Source organism: Gadus morhua, chromosome 15, assembly GCF_902167405.1.
Source record: "Gadus morhua chromosome 15, gadMor3.0, whole genome shotgun sequence".
Classification (NCBI taxonomy): Eukaryota; Metazoa; Chordata; class Actinopteri; order Gadiformes; family Gadidae; genus Gadus; species Gadus morhua.
The window spans coordinates 14,271,867-14,289,407 of record NC_044062.1 but is presented as its reverse complement, the minus strand read 5'-3'; the positions used below and the strand labels follow the sequence as shown (position 1 = coordinate 14,289,407).

At 42.4% G+C, this 17,541-nt stretch overlaps 2 protein-coding genes across 4 annotated transcripts in view; one reads left to right on the top strand and one right to left on the bottom strand.

Moving 5' to 3' along the window:
• Positions 1-96: 96 nt before the first annotated feature.
• Positions 97-14,611, top strand: prkg2l (protein kinase cGMP-dependent 2, like). 2 transcript variants are annotated; one of them, XM_030379615.1, is made up of 20 exons: positions 97-283; positions 711-943; positions 1,504-1,902; positions 3,855-4,021; positions 4,542-4,655; positions 5,500-5,605; positions 5,777-5,840; positions 5,930-6,007; positions 6,216-6,310; positions 6,534-6,602; positions 6,930-7,028; positions 7,370-7,517; positions 7,993-8,129; positions 9,998-10,087; positions 10,431-10,572; positions 10,862-11,025; positions 11,409-11,531; positions 12,113-12,175; positions 12,555-12,621; positions 13,707-14,611. In XM_030379615.1, the coding sequence occupies exons 2-20, from the start codon at positions 828-830 to the stop codon at positions 13,800-13,802; spliced, it is 2,337 nt and encodes a 778-aa protein (XP_030235475.1). In that variant the 5' UTR covers positions 97-283; positions 711-827; the 3' UTR covers positions 13,803-14,611. The 2 variants fall into 2 exon arrangements, with proteins under 2 accessions (XP_030235475.1, XP_030235476.1); XM_030379616.1 differs by lacking the exon at positions 97-283 and adding an exon at positions 328-510.
• A 1,325-nt stretch (positions 14,612-15,936) lies between these two features.
• The window catches only part of si:ch211-250c4.3 (uncharacterized), a 30,285-nt gene continuing 28,680 nt past the window's right edge, over positions 15,937-17,541 (bottom strand). For both annotated transcript variants that reach the window (XM_030379617.1, XM_030379618.1), the window contains exon 8: positions 15,937-17,400. The gene's annotated coding sequence lies outside the window, so the exon portion shown is untranslated. The remainder of the gene's footprint in view (positions 17,401-17,541) is intronic.

Sequence of the window (17,541 nt, the reverse complement as noted above, 5' to 3'; positions counted from 1 at the left end):
ATCGATAGGTTACATACTGATCAATATTTAGGAAGAAGAAAATTAACACCGCTGGCCACAAGGGGGAGGCAAATATGATAAATCAGACTTGCTCCATGAAATAATCGTTGAGTGGCTGAAGAGCATCATAAGGTGGTTCTACTAAAGAGCCGCTGTGTGCCGACTCGAGCGTTCATTGCAACCCATTACAGAAATGGAATACTATCAAGTCAAATTGCACTAAAGACACAGGACATTGTACATAACTCTGAACCCAGGAAAGTGTGCGTCCATGCTCTGCAAGGTAAGCCGAACGCCGGTTCTGCTCCCTAGCCTTGTCATGTTTGATGGGCTTATGTCTTGAGTGGCTTGTGTTTTGAGTATGAAAGGCTGGTCGTATGAAAGGCTGTTATTGTCGTTAAACATGAAGCGTACAGGTGGTTCTGAAGGATCATGTCATCGAGGAGCGTTTCAATGAGCTTCTTAACGAATCATGTATTTTTCTTTGGCGTAGACTGAACCTGCATTGAGGTAGCACTGATTATTGGGAATTGTTTGATAGTGTTATTTTTTAAAACGAACTTATTCAAACTAACTTTGAAAGCCATTTTCCGGCATATATAACTATTATGTGAAATACATTGCTCAATATTTTTTGTTAAACGGCTAAGTAGCCTACCTTTTCAGTCAGCGAAACCCGACGATATTTTTGCTCCCGTTTTATTCCACAGGGATTCTAGTAGCGATAACATTGACATGAAGCATTGCAAGCGGAGTGTTGCGTAAAGTAACCGGGAGCAGGACCAGAGGGACGGTGAGTGTGTGGGTCTGTACCCCGGGCCGGTCCTATGGTGGCCGGCCGAATCCTGGCCATGGGCAACGGTTCTATCAAAGCCCCGCGGGCGGAGCACAACATCTGCCTGTGCAACAGAGACCCCGCCGGCTGGGATGTGGAGCCCCTGAGGTTGGTCTCCGGTTCATTTTTACAGTATACATCTTTTTTTTATTGGTCTTTATGACACATTTTACACATCTACAGAATTCGTAAAAACGAGTTACGCACTCATTTGTCTTGTTAGGACGTTCTTCAAAGAGGTCTTGTTGAATCTTGTTGTGTTTGTGATTACTTTGTATTTTGAATTACATTCAGCACACTTGGATTAGTTTAGCCAATATACCTTTACTACCAATTAACTGCTATCTTACATTAGTTGAACTAATGTTAGTTAAAAAAGCCTCCTTGTTCTCTCGCCACCTCTCACCCCCTCCCTCTTCTCTCCTCCCCTCACCTCTCACCTCTCTCCTCATCTCGGACCTCTTGCCTCATCTCTCACCTCTCTCCTCAACTTCACCGCTTTCCTTATCTCTCATCTCTCTCCTCAACTCTCCTCTCAATGCTTCTCCTTCCCCTCTCTCCCCCTCTCCTCTCCCCTCGCCCCTGCTCTCTTCTCTCTGCCCCTCCCTCCTCCTTGGTCTTCCTCTCCACCCTCTTCCTACCCCCTCCTCGCCCTCCACCTCCTCCAGACTACGTATCACCCACCTGGAGGAGAAGCTTTCCCAGCGGGAGAAGGACTTCCAGGTGCAGGAGCTGCAGATGCGTCTCCTCCGGCAGGAGCTGGATGCCAAAACCACTCAGGTGGAAAAGCTCCAGGACGCTATAGGCTGCTACAGCCACACCAACGGCCACCTGGTGGGGACTCTACCCACACCACACACCCCCCCGCTGCCCCTGGCCAGTGTCATCGACCAGGGCTCCAGTAGCAGGTTCCACCGGGTGGCCGTAGAGGTCCACCGGCGCCTCAAGGCCAAGGAGGGGGTGTCGGCCGAGCCCACCTCAGGGGCCTACTCTGGGGGTGGAGGAGGGGGAGGTGGGGGTCGGGGGGTCTCTACCGCGGAGAGGGCTGTGGTCCGCAAAGACTCCAAGTAAGAAGACAGAGTAAATGACATGTCATGATATAATAATCACTATTATTATTATTTAAACAATTCTAATTATTATTATTATAACAATTGTAATAATAACAGATTAAACGGATGATAAAATAATTATGTAAATCTAGACTGTTTTAAATAACAATAGTAAGCTAATAAAAAAAACCTGTAAAATAGAAATAATTAACAATACCAAGTTCAAGTTGAAGTTTATTATAGCCATTTCAACAATATAGAAAATACAGTTGATAGGAATGTGTTTTGGTATGCTCACATGTATCACACAGCAACAATAACAACACAACATAACAAGACAAAAAGCCAAAAACAGCAAATAAATAACAAGGAGTACAACACTTAACACGCATAAAAAACACACAATGCATGGTTCGCAGAGAATTACAGCAGTACAGTACAGTAGTGCAAAAACTGCAAGTGAGGTAGACCATGAAGACCTTAAAGGCCTTAAAGTGCTTAGTGCTTGTTCAAGTGGCGTATAGCTTGTATAGGTACTATCCCTAAAGCGTGATGTTTTACTTGTAATGCTTCTGTACCTCCTCCCTGACACTTATTCACGGTGAGTGTGAATAAGTGGTGTGCTGGATGAGAGGGGTCAGAGATGATCTTCCTAGCTTTCCTGGAAATTCTGGTGTCATGGTGCGAGCCTATGGTAGGCAGACTACAGCCAATGATTTTAGAGGCCCTGCGTACTACCCTCTCAAGCTGTTGTTTGTCCTGGCTGGTAGCACTACCATACCAGACCAGGATGGAGAAGGTGAGCACGCTTTCGATGGCTGCATGATAAAAATGGGTCATGCCTGCCTGACTTACCCCGAATTTCCTCAGTCGACGGAGAAAGTATAATCTCTGATGGGATTTGGAAATAATAAGACTGATGTTCGGGTTCCAAGATAGGGACTGGTGGATAGTAGTGCCTAAGAAACGGAAGGAGGAGACCCACTCCACAACTTGGCCATTAATGGAGATGGGAAGGTGCTGGCCTGCCTTTTTCCTATAGTCAATCATGAGTTCTTTGGTTTTGGTTGTATTTAGGATTAGGTTATTGGCTTCATACCACTGCACCAGCTGTTCAACCTCACTCCGGTAGGTAGATTCCTCCCCATCAGATATGAGACCTATGACAGTGGTGTCATCTGCAATCTCTAGCATTTTTTCAGATGCAGAATTTGATGTACAGAGAGTAGTGTAAAGTGTGAAGAGAAAATAGTAGAGGTGACAAGACACACCCTTGTGGGGTGCCAGTGTTCAGAACCCTTGGTGATGACACGTTATTCTGGATTTTAACACACTGTTTTCTACTGGACAGGAAGTTTAAGATCCACCAAACCTAGTAAGCTAAAACCTAAATTTAGCAAGGTAATAATAATAAACAGGATGTTCTTTTTTGGCTAGTAAGCTAAAACCATCCAAACACCCACGTCCTGTTTGTATAGTGTAGGCGATACTGTGTGTTTGCATGAATGATTGTGTCAGTGGAAGCCTTCCATCCAACCTACTGTTGCCACTTCTGAGAGCTCTATTAGCATCGCAGGACAATAGAACCTCTTGGATCTGATGCAGCTCATTATTGGCTTCAATGACACAACCTGGGCTTGTCCCTCCCTCTTTCTTCTCTCTCTCTCTCTCTCTCTCTCTCTCTCTCTCTCTCTCTCTCTGTCTCTGTCTCTGTCTCTGTCTCTGTCTCTGTCTCTGTGTCTGTCTCTGTCTCTCTCTTTCTCAATCACTCTCCTCCCCTTGAGTCCCTTCCTCTCCTCTCTCTCCCCTCTCCTCCCTCCTCTCTCTTTTTCTTCTTCTGCTCTCCACTCCATCTTCATTTCCCTCTGTCTCTCCACCTCCATCACTTTAACTCCTCTCGCCCCCCTCCGCTCTCTCCCCCTGTATTTATCCATGTGTTTATTGTATTTGTTTGTTTGTGTCCCCAGTACCAAAAGGCTTATCAACGCTGCGATGGTGAAGAATGACTTCCTGAAGAAGCTGGAGCCCCAGCACCTGAGGGACATGGTGGACTGCATGTACCCCAGGAAGTACACCCAGGGGCAGCTCGTCATCCAGGAAGGGGAGCCTGGGAACTACCTCTACGTGCTCGCAGGTCATATCTGCTCAAAGCATGCGGTCATCATAAGACATGCCTGTTTGTTTCTCTGTTTCAGCTCCTTCTTAAAGGAGAGTCAAACCCCAACACGACGTGTAGATTGGTCTGCATTCGATGACCCCCTAGATAGGTTAAACACATGCTTTTGTGTTTCTGATTATTTGAAAAATTAATCAGACTCTTTTTTTCCTTTTCGGTGTCCGAATTTGCGCTCAGGTTTGTGTACATTTTGGGTCTGAAACGCTATACTGCCCCCTTGTGTAAACGTTAAGGGGACTGGGAAATGTTAATGCGGGCAGTTCTGCGAAAATCCCCGTTGTGTATCTGAGTCTCGACACATCATCGTTGCAAAGTGTTAACAGTGTTAAGAGCCTTAAAACTTCGACTGTGAGAGAGGAGGGGAGGCAAGAGGCCGAGGGAGGGTAAAAGAGGAGAGGAGGAACAAGGAGAGGCGAGAAGAGGGATTAGGATCCCAATAATCATGAAACACAACTTTGTCTCTGTGTGGTCTCCACAGAGGGTCTTCTGGAGGTCATCCAGAATGGTAAACTGCTTGGAGAGATGCGTCCAGGGACCGCCTTCGGAGAACTGGCGATATTGTACAACTGTAAAAGAACCGCCACCGTCAAAGGTAACGTGGATAACCCCTGACGTGTCTCTGTCTCCCCTGTCTAGCCCTCCCCTTTCCCCTTAACGCCCTGTCTGTATTACGGGTCCAACCCCCTACCTACTCCTTAATAACCTGTCTGTATTAATTGTCTAATCCCTTACCTACTCCTTAATGACCCGTCTGTATAAACTGCCCCTTTTCCTACTCCTTTATGACTGTGTCTGTATTAACTGTCTAGACCCATACCTGTCTAACCCCCTGCCTACCCCTTAATGACAATGCTTGCTCCTTAATTAACTCTCTCTCACTGTCTTTGGATAAAAGCGTCTCATAAATTAGAACTAATTAGCAAACCATTGAAGCATTGGCCCTTGTCAAACACAGAGGAATGACTTGTCACACAGGGGACTCCAGGTTTCCTGTGTTTGACAACCGTATCTCTTTCGAGAGATCATTGCAGCCAGAGTTAATTATTCCCTTTGTGACCAATCCCAAGGGGAACCATATTGTTTGAAATGTCGTCATCCACTAATGTGTGTCTAAGAATCCTACTATCCTTTGTGACCTGTGTCTCATGCACAGAATATGCAATGAAAGAATCCAAATATTTGAAAACAAAATGATTATAAGTAATGTATAAGAATACCTGTTATATTTTAAATCAAATAGTTGTAGGATATTTTCCAATATTTTGCGGATCGAATCTCATTCCCAATCCCAAATCATACAATACATTTTGTCTCATTGATCAAAATGTATCCTCAATTATAAAACAAGACTGCCCTTAGGTAGTTTCAAGAAGCTTGAAACATGTGGCTAATGTCCTTCATCTTCTCCGGATGTTATTGGTGTCGCTCTTGAGCAGCTGTGTCCTGCGCTCTCATCTGGGCGTTGGACCGGCAGACCTTCCAGAGCATCATGATGAGGACCACTAAGGCTCGCCATGAAGAATACTTTAACTTCCTACGCAGGTAGACACTCACCCTATTGCTGAACAACCATCGGTAAAACAAGTACTTAAACAGCTAAAGTAACAAAGTGAAACATTATATATATATTCTCTCTCTCTCTCTCTCTCTCTCTCTCTCTCTCTCTCTCTCTCTCTCTCTCTCTCTCTCTCTCTCTCTCTCTCTCTCTCTCAGTGTTTCTCTGCTTAAGGAACTACCTGAGGAAAAGCTGGCAAAGATCGCTGATTGCCTTGAAGTTGTGAGTGTCCTTTGGTAAATTACATGTACAGATGGGTCTATTTGTTTTGTATCTAAACCATGACAAACAAATTGTTATTTTTCTCATAGGATTATTTTAATAGAGGAGAGTTTATTATCCGAGAGGGAGAAGAGGGTAACACTTTCTTCATCATAGCAAAAGGAGAGGTGAGATGTCCTCCCAAATAATCCTGACCGAGTCCTGGCTATGTCTCTACTAATAATCCTAATGCAACCTTGTACCGTATGCCATGAATTGGAAGTGAAAAGTCACTGAACAAAGATAAATCATTTTAACTAACAGATCAAATAACATCAAATATTCAAAAAATAATTACAAGAGTAAGACTGGATCTCTGGGTGGTGTTGTGTGCAGGTGTCGGTCACCCAGACCACAGAGGCCCACAGTCAGCCCAAGGAGATCAAAACGCTGGGCGTGGGAGACTACTTTGGAGAGAAGGCCCTCATAAGGTACACTTACACACAGATATGATTTTGCTCTGCTTGTGTGGAGCAAATATGCACTGCTTTGCAGTTTAACAACTGATAATTCTCTCTCCATGCCCTGTGTAACTTACTAGAATGCTACGGAGAGCAATTAAAAGTGTAAAAGAAAAGATTTGAGGGATATTTGTCTTACTGTTTTTTTTTTCATTTAAACTGCTTTTAGTAATTTAGCAATTTGTCTCCACAGCGAAGATGTCCGCTCGGCCAATATCGTCTGCAACACCAACGACACCCAGTGCCTGGTGGTGGACAGAGAGTGAGTTGTCGAGACGAGGAGGTCATTCTTACTGTTGGAGTTGAGCTTAGTATGGTTGCATTGAGTAAAGATCCATTTTGTTTAGGGCTTAGTTGGGTTTAGCTCAGTTTAGTTTAGCTTGAGTGAGTTCGGCTGGGTTTAGTTTGGCTCAGGTGGGTATTGAAATGAGTTAAGCTCCATTTTGTTTAGGCTTAGTTGGGTTTAGCTCAGTTTAGTTAAGCTTGGGTGGAGTTTGGTTTAATTTCTCCAGACCATTGGTGTTAATGTATTTTCCCTTTAGAAACTTAACCAGATGGTTAGAAGGTGTGTTCTCTGTGTCCTCTGTAGGAACTTTAACCAGATGGTGGGAACGTACGAGGAACTGCAGGCTTATCTGAAGGAATACGTAGAGGAACTCTCCCGCAGCGACGTGAAGAGAAACGCTTTGTGAGTGCAATGGATAACGCAGACAATCACGCACGCACAAGCACGCATGCATGCTAAAACACACACAAGCACGCGCGCAAAGAAACACAAAATTATGAAAAAATAAACAAAATAAAGTATGAACTCCAATTTTTTTTATATATATATATATAATATATATATATATAAATATATATATATAATAAATATATATATATATATATATATATATATATATATATATATATATATATATATATATATATATATATATATATATAATAATGACAGAAATCTCAGAATGTAATATGTTGTTATTCCTGGCCATAGGGGTAAACATAAAGTGAGAATGTGTGTTTCAGGCCCCAGTCCCCGCAGGCAGACTCCCCGACGCAGCAGGAGTGGCGTCGGCTGCAGGACCGCCTGGCCCTGCTCCCCCACCACATGCCCTTCCAGAGGCTGGAGGTCATCGCCACCCTGGGCGTGGGGGGCTTCGGTCGCGTTGTGCTGGTGAGCAGGACCGGGAGGACGCCGTCTGAGACGCTGACATGCTCATTACTACGTCCTGTTTACTGACTAGTTACTATCTACGAGGGCTGGGCTCAACCAAAGACATTTTGGTAGACTGAAATGCAACATGCTCTTTAACCAATCGATTAGTCGATGGGGACGAGATTATCTGCACGTCATCTCGAGAATATTTTAATCGGCCACAGTGCACTGAATGCCCTCTATCTGGTGAGCAGAGTTTACATTACACTATTTGGTCATACTTTTTTAACAAAATGATGCAACACCTTTGCGACAACTTTTTTGACATGGTTTCAATTAGTTTGGCGACGACATTTAAGAGGTCTTTCTATCCACTCAAAGATACGCAACGGCAATATAATGCAAGAGGAATCAAACTCAAATATCTATATCAAGTCACAATAAGACATTTAAAAGCATTCACACACGTTGTTTCTCCCTGGTTGTGTGTCAGGTGAAGCTGGAGGACGAGAGCTCCACCTTCGCCCTGAAGTGCATCAAGAAGAAACACATCGTGGACACCAGGCAGCAGGAACACATCTACTCTGAGAAGAACATCCTGCAGCTCACCAACTCACCCTTCATAGTCAGGTAGAGAGAGGAACATGTAGCTAACCAACTCAGTAACCCTTCATAGTCAGGTAGAGAGAGAGGAACATGTAGCTAACCAACTCACCCTTCATAGTCAGGTAGAGAGAGGAACATGTAGCTAACCAACTCACCCTTCAGTCAGGTAGAGAGAGGAACATGTAGCTAACCAACTCACCCTTCAGTCAGGTAGAGGAACATGTAGCTGACCAACTCACCCTTCATAGTCAGGTAGAGAGAGGAACATGTAACTAACCAACTCACCCTTCATAGTCAGGTAGAGAGAGAGGAACATGTAGCTAACCAACTCACCCTTCATAGTCAGGTAGAGAGAGAGGAACATGTAGCTAACCAACTCACCCTTCATAGTTGCACAGCACTAGAGGGTAGTTAGCATTATCTGTCTAATGTGCATGTTGTAATATTTTTTACCCGTGTCTAATTAGAGCAGACACAAACAGTGTTCGTTCTCAGTTTGCAGACAGCAGCGTTCTCCTGAGGTATCATCGTAGATGTGCTCTGGTGCTCTGGGCTTTGTTTTGGCCGTTAATTCACCATTATGCAACACAGCAGAACACATCCAATCAACTGAATCTGGAAATGTATGCAGCGGGAATGGAACCGACGTTTCCAAAAAGAGGGGGATGTAAAACAGGATAAAAGGACCGACCATGGCACTCTTAGAAAAGATGAAAGAGATTCGCAATTGATCGGGCGATTTGAGTGTGACAGGGAAAATGACATGCGCAGCCAATTAAAAAATGACATTCTCACGTTTTCTAACCATCACAGCTAGAATAAGCACATCAATAATTCCCAAATGTGGTTAGGCATACCCTAGCGGGGGGGGGGGGGAGGCATGACAAGGTTCTCTGTACAAAACTAAAATGACATTGATTGTTGTAGTTAAAGACCAGAAATATAAAAGTATGCCATAGCTTCTCTTATTTTTAACACCCTAGGCCTTTACAATATTAATGATATGAATGATATTAATTTATGCTTAAATTTTATTATTAAAATATAATTTAAAGGGAAACAGAAAAAAATAAAAAGGTTTGGGAACAGGGAAATTAATCCTTTATCTTCGACGGTGAGGGAGGAGAGATTATATGCTCTGAGAGTTGGAGACCCAGAGGGGCCCCGAAGGTCAGAGTGAAGGTTTCCCAGGGAGGTTTCCAGGGCAAGCAGGCCAGGGGAATGCCGCTGAGTGCTCCCTCTCTCTCTCACTCTCTTTGCCTCTGTATCTTTCCCTCTTTTCCTCTCCTCCTTGCTCCCTTTTTCTCTCTGACATTTCACACACAAAAGCTTCTTGGGAAATGCTGCCATGGCCTGACACTCAAGGACAGGGGATTTGGGCAGGAGAAGAAGTTCATTTTAGCTCTTATTCCTCTGAGCAGGATCTGTTGTTATGCTTGTCTTGATGTGGAGGAAACGTTATAGAGTGAGAAGCCATTTTTGGACTGTTGTGTGTCTTGTTGGGTTTGAAACAGCAGCATGTATCCAATCTTTGAAACAGTTTAAAGTCCTTTCTGTTTGTCCTAACCTTAAGTGTTATGTTCCAAATAATTCTCACAACCTGTATCATTTTGTTACAACCAAGCCACACCCCCAGTTATTGATTCCTCAGGTTAACCTTCCCGGTTATTCTGCATATTTGCATTTTGGACAATGACAAATTAAATTAATTTAAAAGTCCTTTGTGTGTGTTTGTGTGTGTGTGTGTGTGTGTGTGTGTGTGTGTGTGTGTGTGTGTGTGTGTGTGTGTGTGTGTGTGTGTGTGTGTGTGTGTGTGTGTGTGTGTGTGTGTGTGTGTGTGTGTGTGTGTGTGTGTGTGTGTGTGTGTGCGTTCCTGCATGCGTGTTCTCCAGGTTGTTCCGGACCTTCAGGGATGACAGGTGTGTGTACCTGCTTCTGGAAGCCTGTCTGGGAGGAGAGCTGTGGAGTGTGCTTAGAGACGTGTGAGTGGAGCTCTAATATTAGCAAAGTATCCTGCTGTTTAATATATTATTGTACGTCACTTGGCACAGCAGTTATCATGATGAATGTACTAAACAAATCTTTCATTTCAAGCAAATTCATCAGTATTAGTCTGACCAGCAAATCAAATCACCGATAAGAAATGTGTGGATTTTTTTATTAGCTCGCTTTTTTCCTGATAATTACCATCACATTTTCTTAAGTGGTTCGTCAGCTTACATAGGAACGAGTTACAGCCGCCGACCAATCAGAGCGATGAATCAGCATGAGCTGATGTATGCCCCCTCAGTTGGACCGAGAACAACGTGTCTTTTCTTGCTCCAGGAACTTCTTTGATGACCCGACGGGCCGGTTCTGCATCGGCTGTGTGCTGGAGGCCTTCGAGTACCTCCACATCCGGGGCATCGTGTACCGGGACCTGAAGCCAGAGAACCTTCTGCTCGACTCGGAGGGCTACGTCAAAATGGTCTCCTGATCACTGGATTGATCATTTTCAAGCTGTATACCCCCCCCCCCCCCCCTATATATTATATCTGTATTATTATTAATTATTATATAAATAGATGTATTTGTATTTAATTTATCTACTTTATTTGTGAATTATAATAATAAGACATAAACTGTTTTGAATGTGTTTATTGTATTATATATCGGTTTATTGATTCCCACCAGATTTCCCCTAGAAGATCGTTTCTGTTTCACGTTTGCTTTACTGTCGCAAATGTCTACATTTGTACTTTTCCGTTGTTTCTCAGGCAGACTTTGGCTTCGCTAAGAGGATCGGCCTGGGGAAGAAGACCTGGACATTCTGCGGGACCCCGGAGTATGTGGCCCCGGAGGTGGTCATGAACAAGGGCCATGACTTTGGGGCCGACTGCTGGTCCCTGGGAATTCTCATCTTTGAGCTGCTCACTGGAAAGTAAGTGATGAGCTGGAGGACAAAAACACTTTTATAATTACTGTAATAATAACACTTTTTTCGGGTTGCATAACGGCAACTCATGAAAACACTTCTGAATACAATAGGCTACAAATGAAACAAAACTTTTTTTTTTTACTATTTATGTGGTTGCAAAACTATATAATTAAGATTTTGTTGCTTATTATCATCAAAAAATTATTTATAAAGCATTACCCAAAAATATGTATTTTTTCAACCATGTCGGTTACATCTATGCGCTGCTGTGTTAAAGGAAACATATTTAAGGAATTGAATGCAAAATAGGTGAAATGAATCCTGTTGATGAGTTCAGAGCATAGTGAGGGCGTCCTCACCGAGGTCCGTGTTGGTCTCTTCCCCAGCCCGCCGTTCTCCGGCACAGACCCCATTAAGATCTACACCATGGTGCTCCACGGCATCGAGAAGGTCGACTTCCCCAAGAGGATCGGCAAGCGGCCGGATGACCTCATCAGGAGACTCTGCAGGTGATGAGGCCCCAACCCCTCCCCCTCACCTTAATTCGAGCCAGCGTCTGAATTCACTGTCAGTCGCTTCGGGTGAACACATCTGCTGCATGTCTCAATAATGAGTAGGTGGCTGGTGATTGCTTTGTGGCCGGGCCCCATGCTGAGAGAGACGCGGGGGGTAAATGGCAGTTTGTCGTTGTATTAGCTCGTAATGGCGGTGGAGCCGAGAGCAGGACCTGAGGTTGTTAGATTAGATTAACCGCATTAGCTCCTTGTTTTTTAATGTGATCTGCTGCTGCTGCCTCCATGTACTCTCATTTAGCCAGGCCTGTGATAGGCTAATTCAATATTGCTGCTAATCGTTTGTACGGTATGGACAACAAATGAACGACACAAGATGTCCGATATCGTACCTGAAAGTACCTTATATAACTATTCTAATTTAACTTCCACACGTCCTGGTGTTTAGACTGTATAGAATTCATCCATTCATTTAAAAAAGATGTGCCCTGGGATTTGTGAATGTGGTTAAAACATCCATATCTTGAGAGTTGGTACAATACAAATGGATGATCCAGAACCCTGTGTGTTCCTCTTAGGCTCAACCCGGTGGAGAGACTAGGTAACAAGAAGAACGGCATCCTCGACATTAAGAAGCACAAGTAAGTTGGCACAGCTGACCTCTGTCATGTTTTTCACCTATCCATCAGATTCTACCTGTTCACTGAGCGATTCTGTGTGTGTGTGTGTGTGTGTGTGTGTGTGTGTGTGTGTGTGTGTGTGTGTGTGTGTGTGTGTGTGTGTGTGTGTGTGTGTGTGTGTGTGTGTGTGTGTGTGTGTGTGTGTGTGTGTGTGAGTGTGTGTGTGTGTGTGGGCGTGCGTACACCATGCACCTGTGTATATCATGTGTGTATTCATGAGTGATTAGCATAAATGTATAATGATATATATAATAATCCATCTACAACTGAATATTATACATATGATTCAACTTACTATAGTGGGTGTCATGTGACCTTGTCATCCTTGTGCCCCGTGGAGGTGGTTCCAGGGCTTCAACTGGGACGGCTTGCGGCACCAGAGGCTTGTATCCCCCCTGAAGAGAGAGGTAATGGCTGTCCCCCCCCCCAACCGTCATTACATGCCACCCCCCATTATTCCATCACTCCCCCCCCCCCCCCCCCCCCCCCAACCCCACACATCTATTTTTAACTTATTCCTTCATGCAAGCAGAGCGGAGCACTTCAGTGTTTTTTATTCCAAGTGCTGTGACATCGGGAAAGTGTTGTCCCAATGAGGGCATTGTAGCCTGGCTGTGTCTGTGATGGGTTGGTGAGGGGACGCCGTGGTATTGGTTTACATGTCACAAGATAAAGTCAATATTTGCTCCTTTGAAACAATCAGCCCTCACGGCCCTCGTGCTTGGTTCATCCAGGGACCTGTACTATAATGGAACAGCTGTTTTGGTTTGTATTTGGAGGCATGTGTAAATATAAAAGGAGTTCAAAGAAAGACACAGGCTCATTTCAATAACTAATATTAATTATGAAATCTTATTTTTTGTTTTTTTATTTTAATTGGTTATGATTTATTTAGTTTGTCACAGTTTTTTAAGTTGAAAACGGTTTTATATGGTACTTAATAAATCATTTGAAAATCAATAACGTCCTAGCTTATGGATACTGCTATCCAGACTACTGGGTCCTGTAACGTGACGTTATGTCTAGAGAGACGAGTCATGTTGTACACATCAGATCACTGGGCCGCAAACACACATCGATTGCCTTGCCAGCTACACAGCCACCAAGTGAGATATTCCATCCAGCTACTTTTCTGATTCCCAAATTTCTATATTATCGGCCCTCGCTTAAATTTTAGGTGAATACTCAAATCTCTTTGCAAGGCTTTACATTTCTCATCTCCAGTTTCCCTGCCCTGTGACTGTATATATATATCACGTATATTGTTTTTTTTAAGATGTATTTATTTCAAACTTTCATTATTGGTATCGATCGAGACTCAGATCATTAAGCCTTCTCAGAAATGGTATCAATATCAATGAAGATTATTGATCCCCGTCCATACGTGTTATTGCTGCGTCCAGTGCTTCTCTTGCACTCAACGAAACATCCCTATTCAATCTCTTAATGGATAATGAGACAGTGCTAACTGCTGAGCGTGGTGTTTTGCTAGGTGCGAGGGCCGTTGGACCACAGCCACTTTGACGTGTTCCCCCCTGACCTGGAGGAACCCCCAGAGGAGCTGTCTGGCTGGGACAAAAACTTCTGAAGACCTCCATGCTATTCCTGGGTCTGCTGCGCCAGAATCAGACCTTGAACAAAACAGACATTCTGCGGCTTTTAAAACACCACAAACACGGAAGTTGTCCTTCCTGCTGTAGATGAAGAAGTGCAGAATTTTACTGAATTGTTTATGGGAACATTTTCCTAAATTCCCTCTCTTTTGATACTGTATACACCATTTCTCAGACAATGGGTTTGACAACTCAAATCAACTTTTTTCTACATGGGATCTTTTGTACTAATAGTATTCATACGTATATTTGACAGCGTGGGCCTGGCTTGCTCTGAGAGCTATGCTCCCTTGGAGGTCATGATATCCTACTTGTGTGCGAGTCTATATTGTTGTGAGCTTGTGGCTTTTGGGATAGCTATTATTTGAATTGGTTATTGAGACAGAGACAGCCGGTCCTACTGGAAGGAGGCTCATTGGCTGGGTCAGAGGACGTAGAGGCACAGATGCATAGCATCAGACCTGAATGTAATGAACACACAAGCAACGGATTGACCTGAAGTGCCAAAAATGAAGAACAGGCCAATGCCTAAAACGCACTATGTATGACTATGTGTGTATCACATAAGTTGTTGAAGAAACCTGTCCACAACTAGGACTAGAATCTTTTCAAAGATGACCACTTTTTTAAGGACTAGTCATCCTTCACACCTGAGCGACGGTTTGAAGGAATTTTCTTCTGTATTTTTGTCCTAAATTAGCAATTTGCTAATGCCTAACTGTATTTCTAAATGTGATTTTCATGTTGAGGATGAAAATATAATTAAAATGTTTCTTTAAAACGAGTTCAGTTTATTACATTTACTTGTCAGGGACCATAAACCAACACAATATTTCACAAGGATAGGAGATGCATTGCAAGAGATGTATACTAGATGGTTCTCATCTGCAGTCGCTGTACTCCAAAAACTATAATAGCATTTTAATTATTATGGCTATAATGTAATACATGATCAGTCTCTCCAGTGAATATGACATTATAATTGAAAGATGCACGGTAAATAAATAAAATATCCCTGAAGCTTTGTCTTTCAAATATAAGGTCTTGAATATAATGATTAACAGTATTATTAATCATTACGTTTCTTTCTATTAAGGTATGTATCATTCCAAAGATTAGGGTTACAGATCAATTTTATTAACAAATAAAAATTGATTAAGGAGATCCCAATAGGCCTTTGTCAACTCAAATCATCCTACGCTTGTACATATAAATAATGCATGTCCCTTGGGAATAGCTGTTTCGTCTATGTTCCCATGGATTCGTTGACGTGTATGTCGCTTGGGTTGAACAAGGGCAGATGGGGTCTTGAACAGTTTGAGTTCACTGAAGGAACTTCTTTCTTCTGTCCTATAGTGGGCGTAATAATTCTGTAGGCGTGTAAAGCTATGTCCATATGACATTGCACACATTTTTTTACAGACGCCACCTGGAGGACAGATGACAATATGTCATCTGGTTTTCGTAATGGCCTGAGTTATGCTCACCAAAATATTCTTGTTGCATCCAAGGAATGCAAGCTACACTTCAATCTCAATGTCGCAGGTAAATAACAATTGCAATAAACGCATTGTTTCTCCATTAAATATCCTGGAACTGCAATCAATGCCAATTCAAGTAAAAAAATGCTGGAGGTAAAGTATGTTTATGTCGCAATGTAAGCTCTTTAACTGGTTTCTTGGAATATAGTGGAATAGAATGAATGATGTGTACACATAAAATCTGTCCAACTGTGTTTCCTCCATATCCTGCAAAACAATGTCTCTATTTATCTCTATGATGCAGGCTGACCGCACCATATTTCATGAGCTCACTGTTGGCAAAATATTGGAATGTGAGACAGTAGTAAATCAGCACCGTGAGTTGTTTTTAGGGTTAAACCGGCAGTGCATTTAAGTGTACAATAAATGTTCATTTGGGTGCACTACTAACTGCTACCAAAAGAGGTCAGAGCGGTTTTGTGGAGGACACAATTGAGTGAAAACATTTGTTGTTTCTTTGGGATTTTCAACATTACATTTTTTTAAATGATGCGTACTTTTGGCTGATCATAGATCCTTTAACCCACATTCTATCCATACACAGGTAAAAATGCATCCTTAGAGCGGATTGTTTTCACTTGAACTTTATTTTGAAAAATAATTTGATAAATGATTCAAAGAAACCAACCAATATATACAATACATAGACATATAGGCCCAGTATCTTGTGTCAAACATTTACTCCCCCACATCACTGTATCTCACAAATAGTTAAAAATATCCACACGTAACCTTTCTACTTTTAGTTGACTATTAAACGCAAAACCAAATACACCACTTAAAGTATACAAATATTATTCCCTTTAAGTACAAATACAACACCTTATCGATGCTCTTATTCAAATAATGCAAATACAATAGTATTTCTTGAGTATTACCAGCAAAGTTATATTTGCTCTCTCTCTCGTCGTTCCCTACGCACTGAGATGTGTGTTTATCAGACACTGTTGTCAAATAAATAGATCGCTAAATACAGCCACTGTATCACACAGGAAAACATGTACTTTACCTTCGTACATAAATGAATACAATGAAAAAAACCAAAAAAAAACAAGAGTGGCATTTTATTGGTTGAGTAACTCTAATTATAACATGGCCATTGCTCCTCATTGGATGCCCGAGATTGTCAGTGACATCACACGGTGAAAAAGATCACATGACCTTGGAGAATAGGGAGAAGGAGAGGTGCTTATCTCACCGGTCTTGTATATATATATATATATATATATATATATATATATATATATATATATATATATATATATGAAGCTAATAACAAGCTAAATAATAATATTATTATTATACTGACAGCAGAATTCACCACCCCTTATTTTAAACTGCACGCAGACGCTCCACTTACACTCTCCCGTGTGCACACAAACGCAAACACATACACTGTACAGCCATTATGTACACATTAACAGGATGAAAACAGATGAAAAGCAGCTAGTAAGAGGCTTTGTATGTTTCACATTGGATGGATAATCTGTATAGACTGTTAGATTTTGCACACTGCTGAGAATTCAGATTTTGGATATAATCCCATCATTTTAACAGTGGAGTTTCTCTTTCCTCTCTTATGATCAGCTTGTAAGCCTAAATGGCCGCTATGCAGATGAACATTGTATTGAAGCGTTGTTTTTTTCTTAATATAAACTTGCACCTCTGTCACTTCAGTTCAACAGAGATCGAATAAGAGGATTATACAGAAGTATACTGAAAGTTCCAAATCAAAGCAAATAATTTTCTTTGTCCCATCGTAGCCTGAATATATTTGGATAAATCTAGAAATCACCCCCATTTTTGCGTGCAAGATTACCTACCCCGATTCAATGTTTTATGAGTGCTGCCTTTTATTTAAGTAATTTTTTTTTTTTTTCATTCCTGAAATGTTCAGTTCCACCTCTTCATTTTCATTTCTTCATTTCTTGAAATCTCTCTTGTGTTCAACGTCTCCATGTCCCTCCTCATCCTCCTCTTCATCATTGTCATCGGGGCAGACTCTTCCCACGAGCGGCCATCTGGATCATATCTGGGTTGGGGGGGAGGGGGGGAGGCCAAAGACACACGGTGTTGGCAGTTTTCTCTTTTACTCATTATTTCCTTCGAGGAAAAGTGCTCCCTCTTCATCTATTCTTTGAGACATGCCCCCCCATATGAACCCTAGCCCCCA

Coding starts and splice junctions, on each gene's coding strand:
- prkg2l (XM_030379615.1), top strand. CDS start 828: ATGGTGGCCGGCCGAATCCTGGCCATGGGCAACGGTTCTATCAAAGCC. Junction 10,088..10,430: donor TGGAGTGTGCTTAGAGACGT/GTGAGTGGAGCT, acceptor TTCTTGCTCCAG/GAACTTCTTTGATGACCCGA. Junction 10,573..10,861: donor CGGAGGGCTACGTCAAAATG/GTCTCCTGATCA, acceptor GTTGTTTCTCAG/GCAGACTTTGGCTTCGCTAA.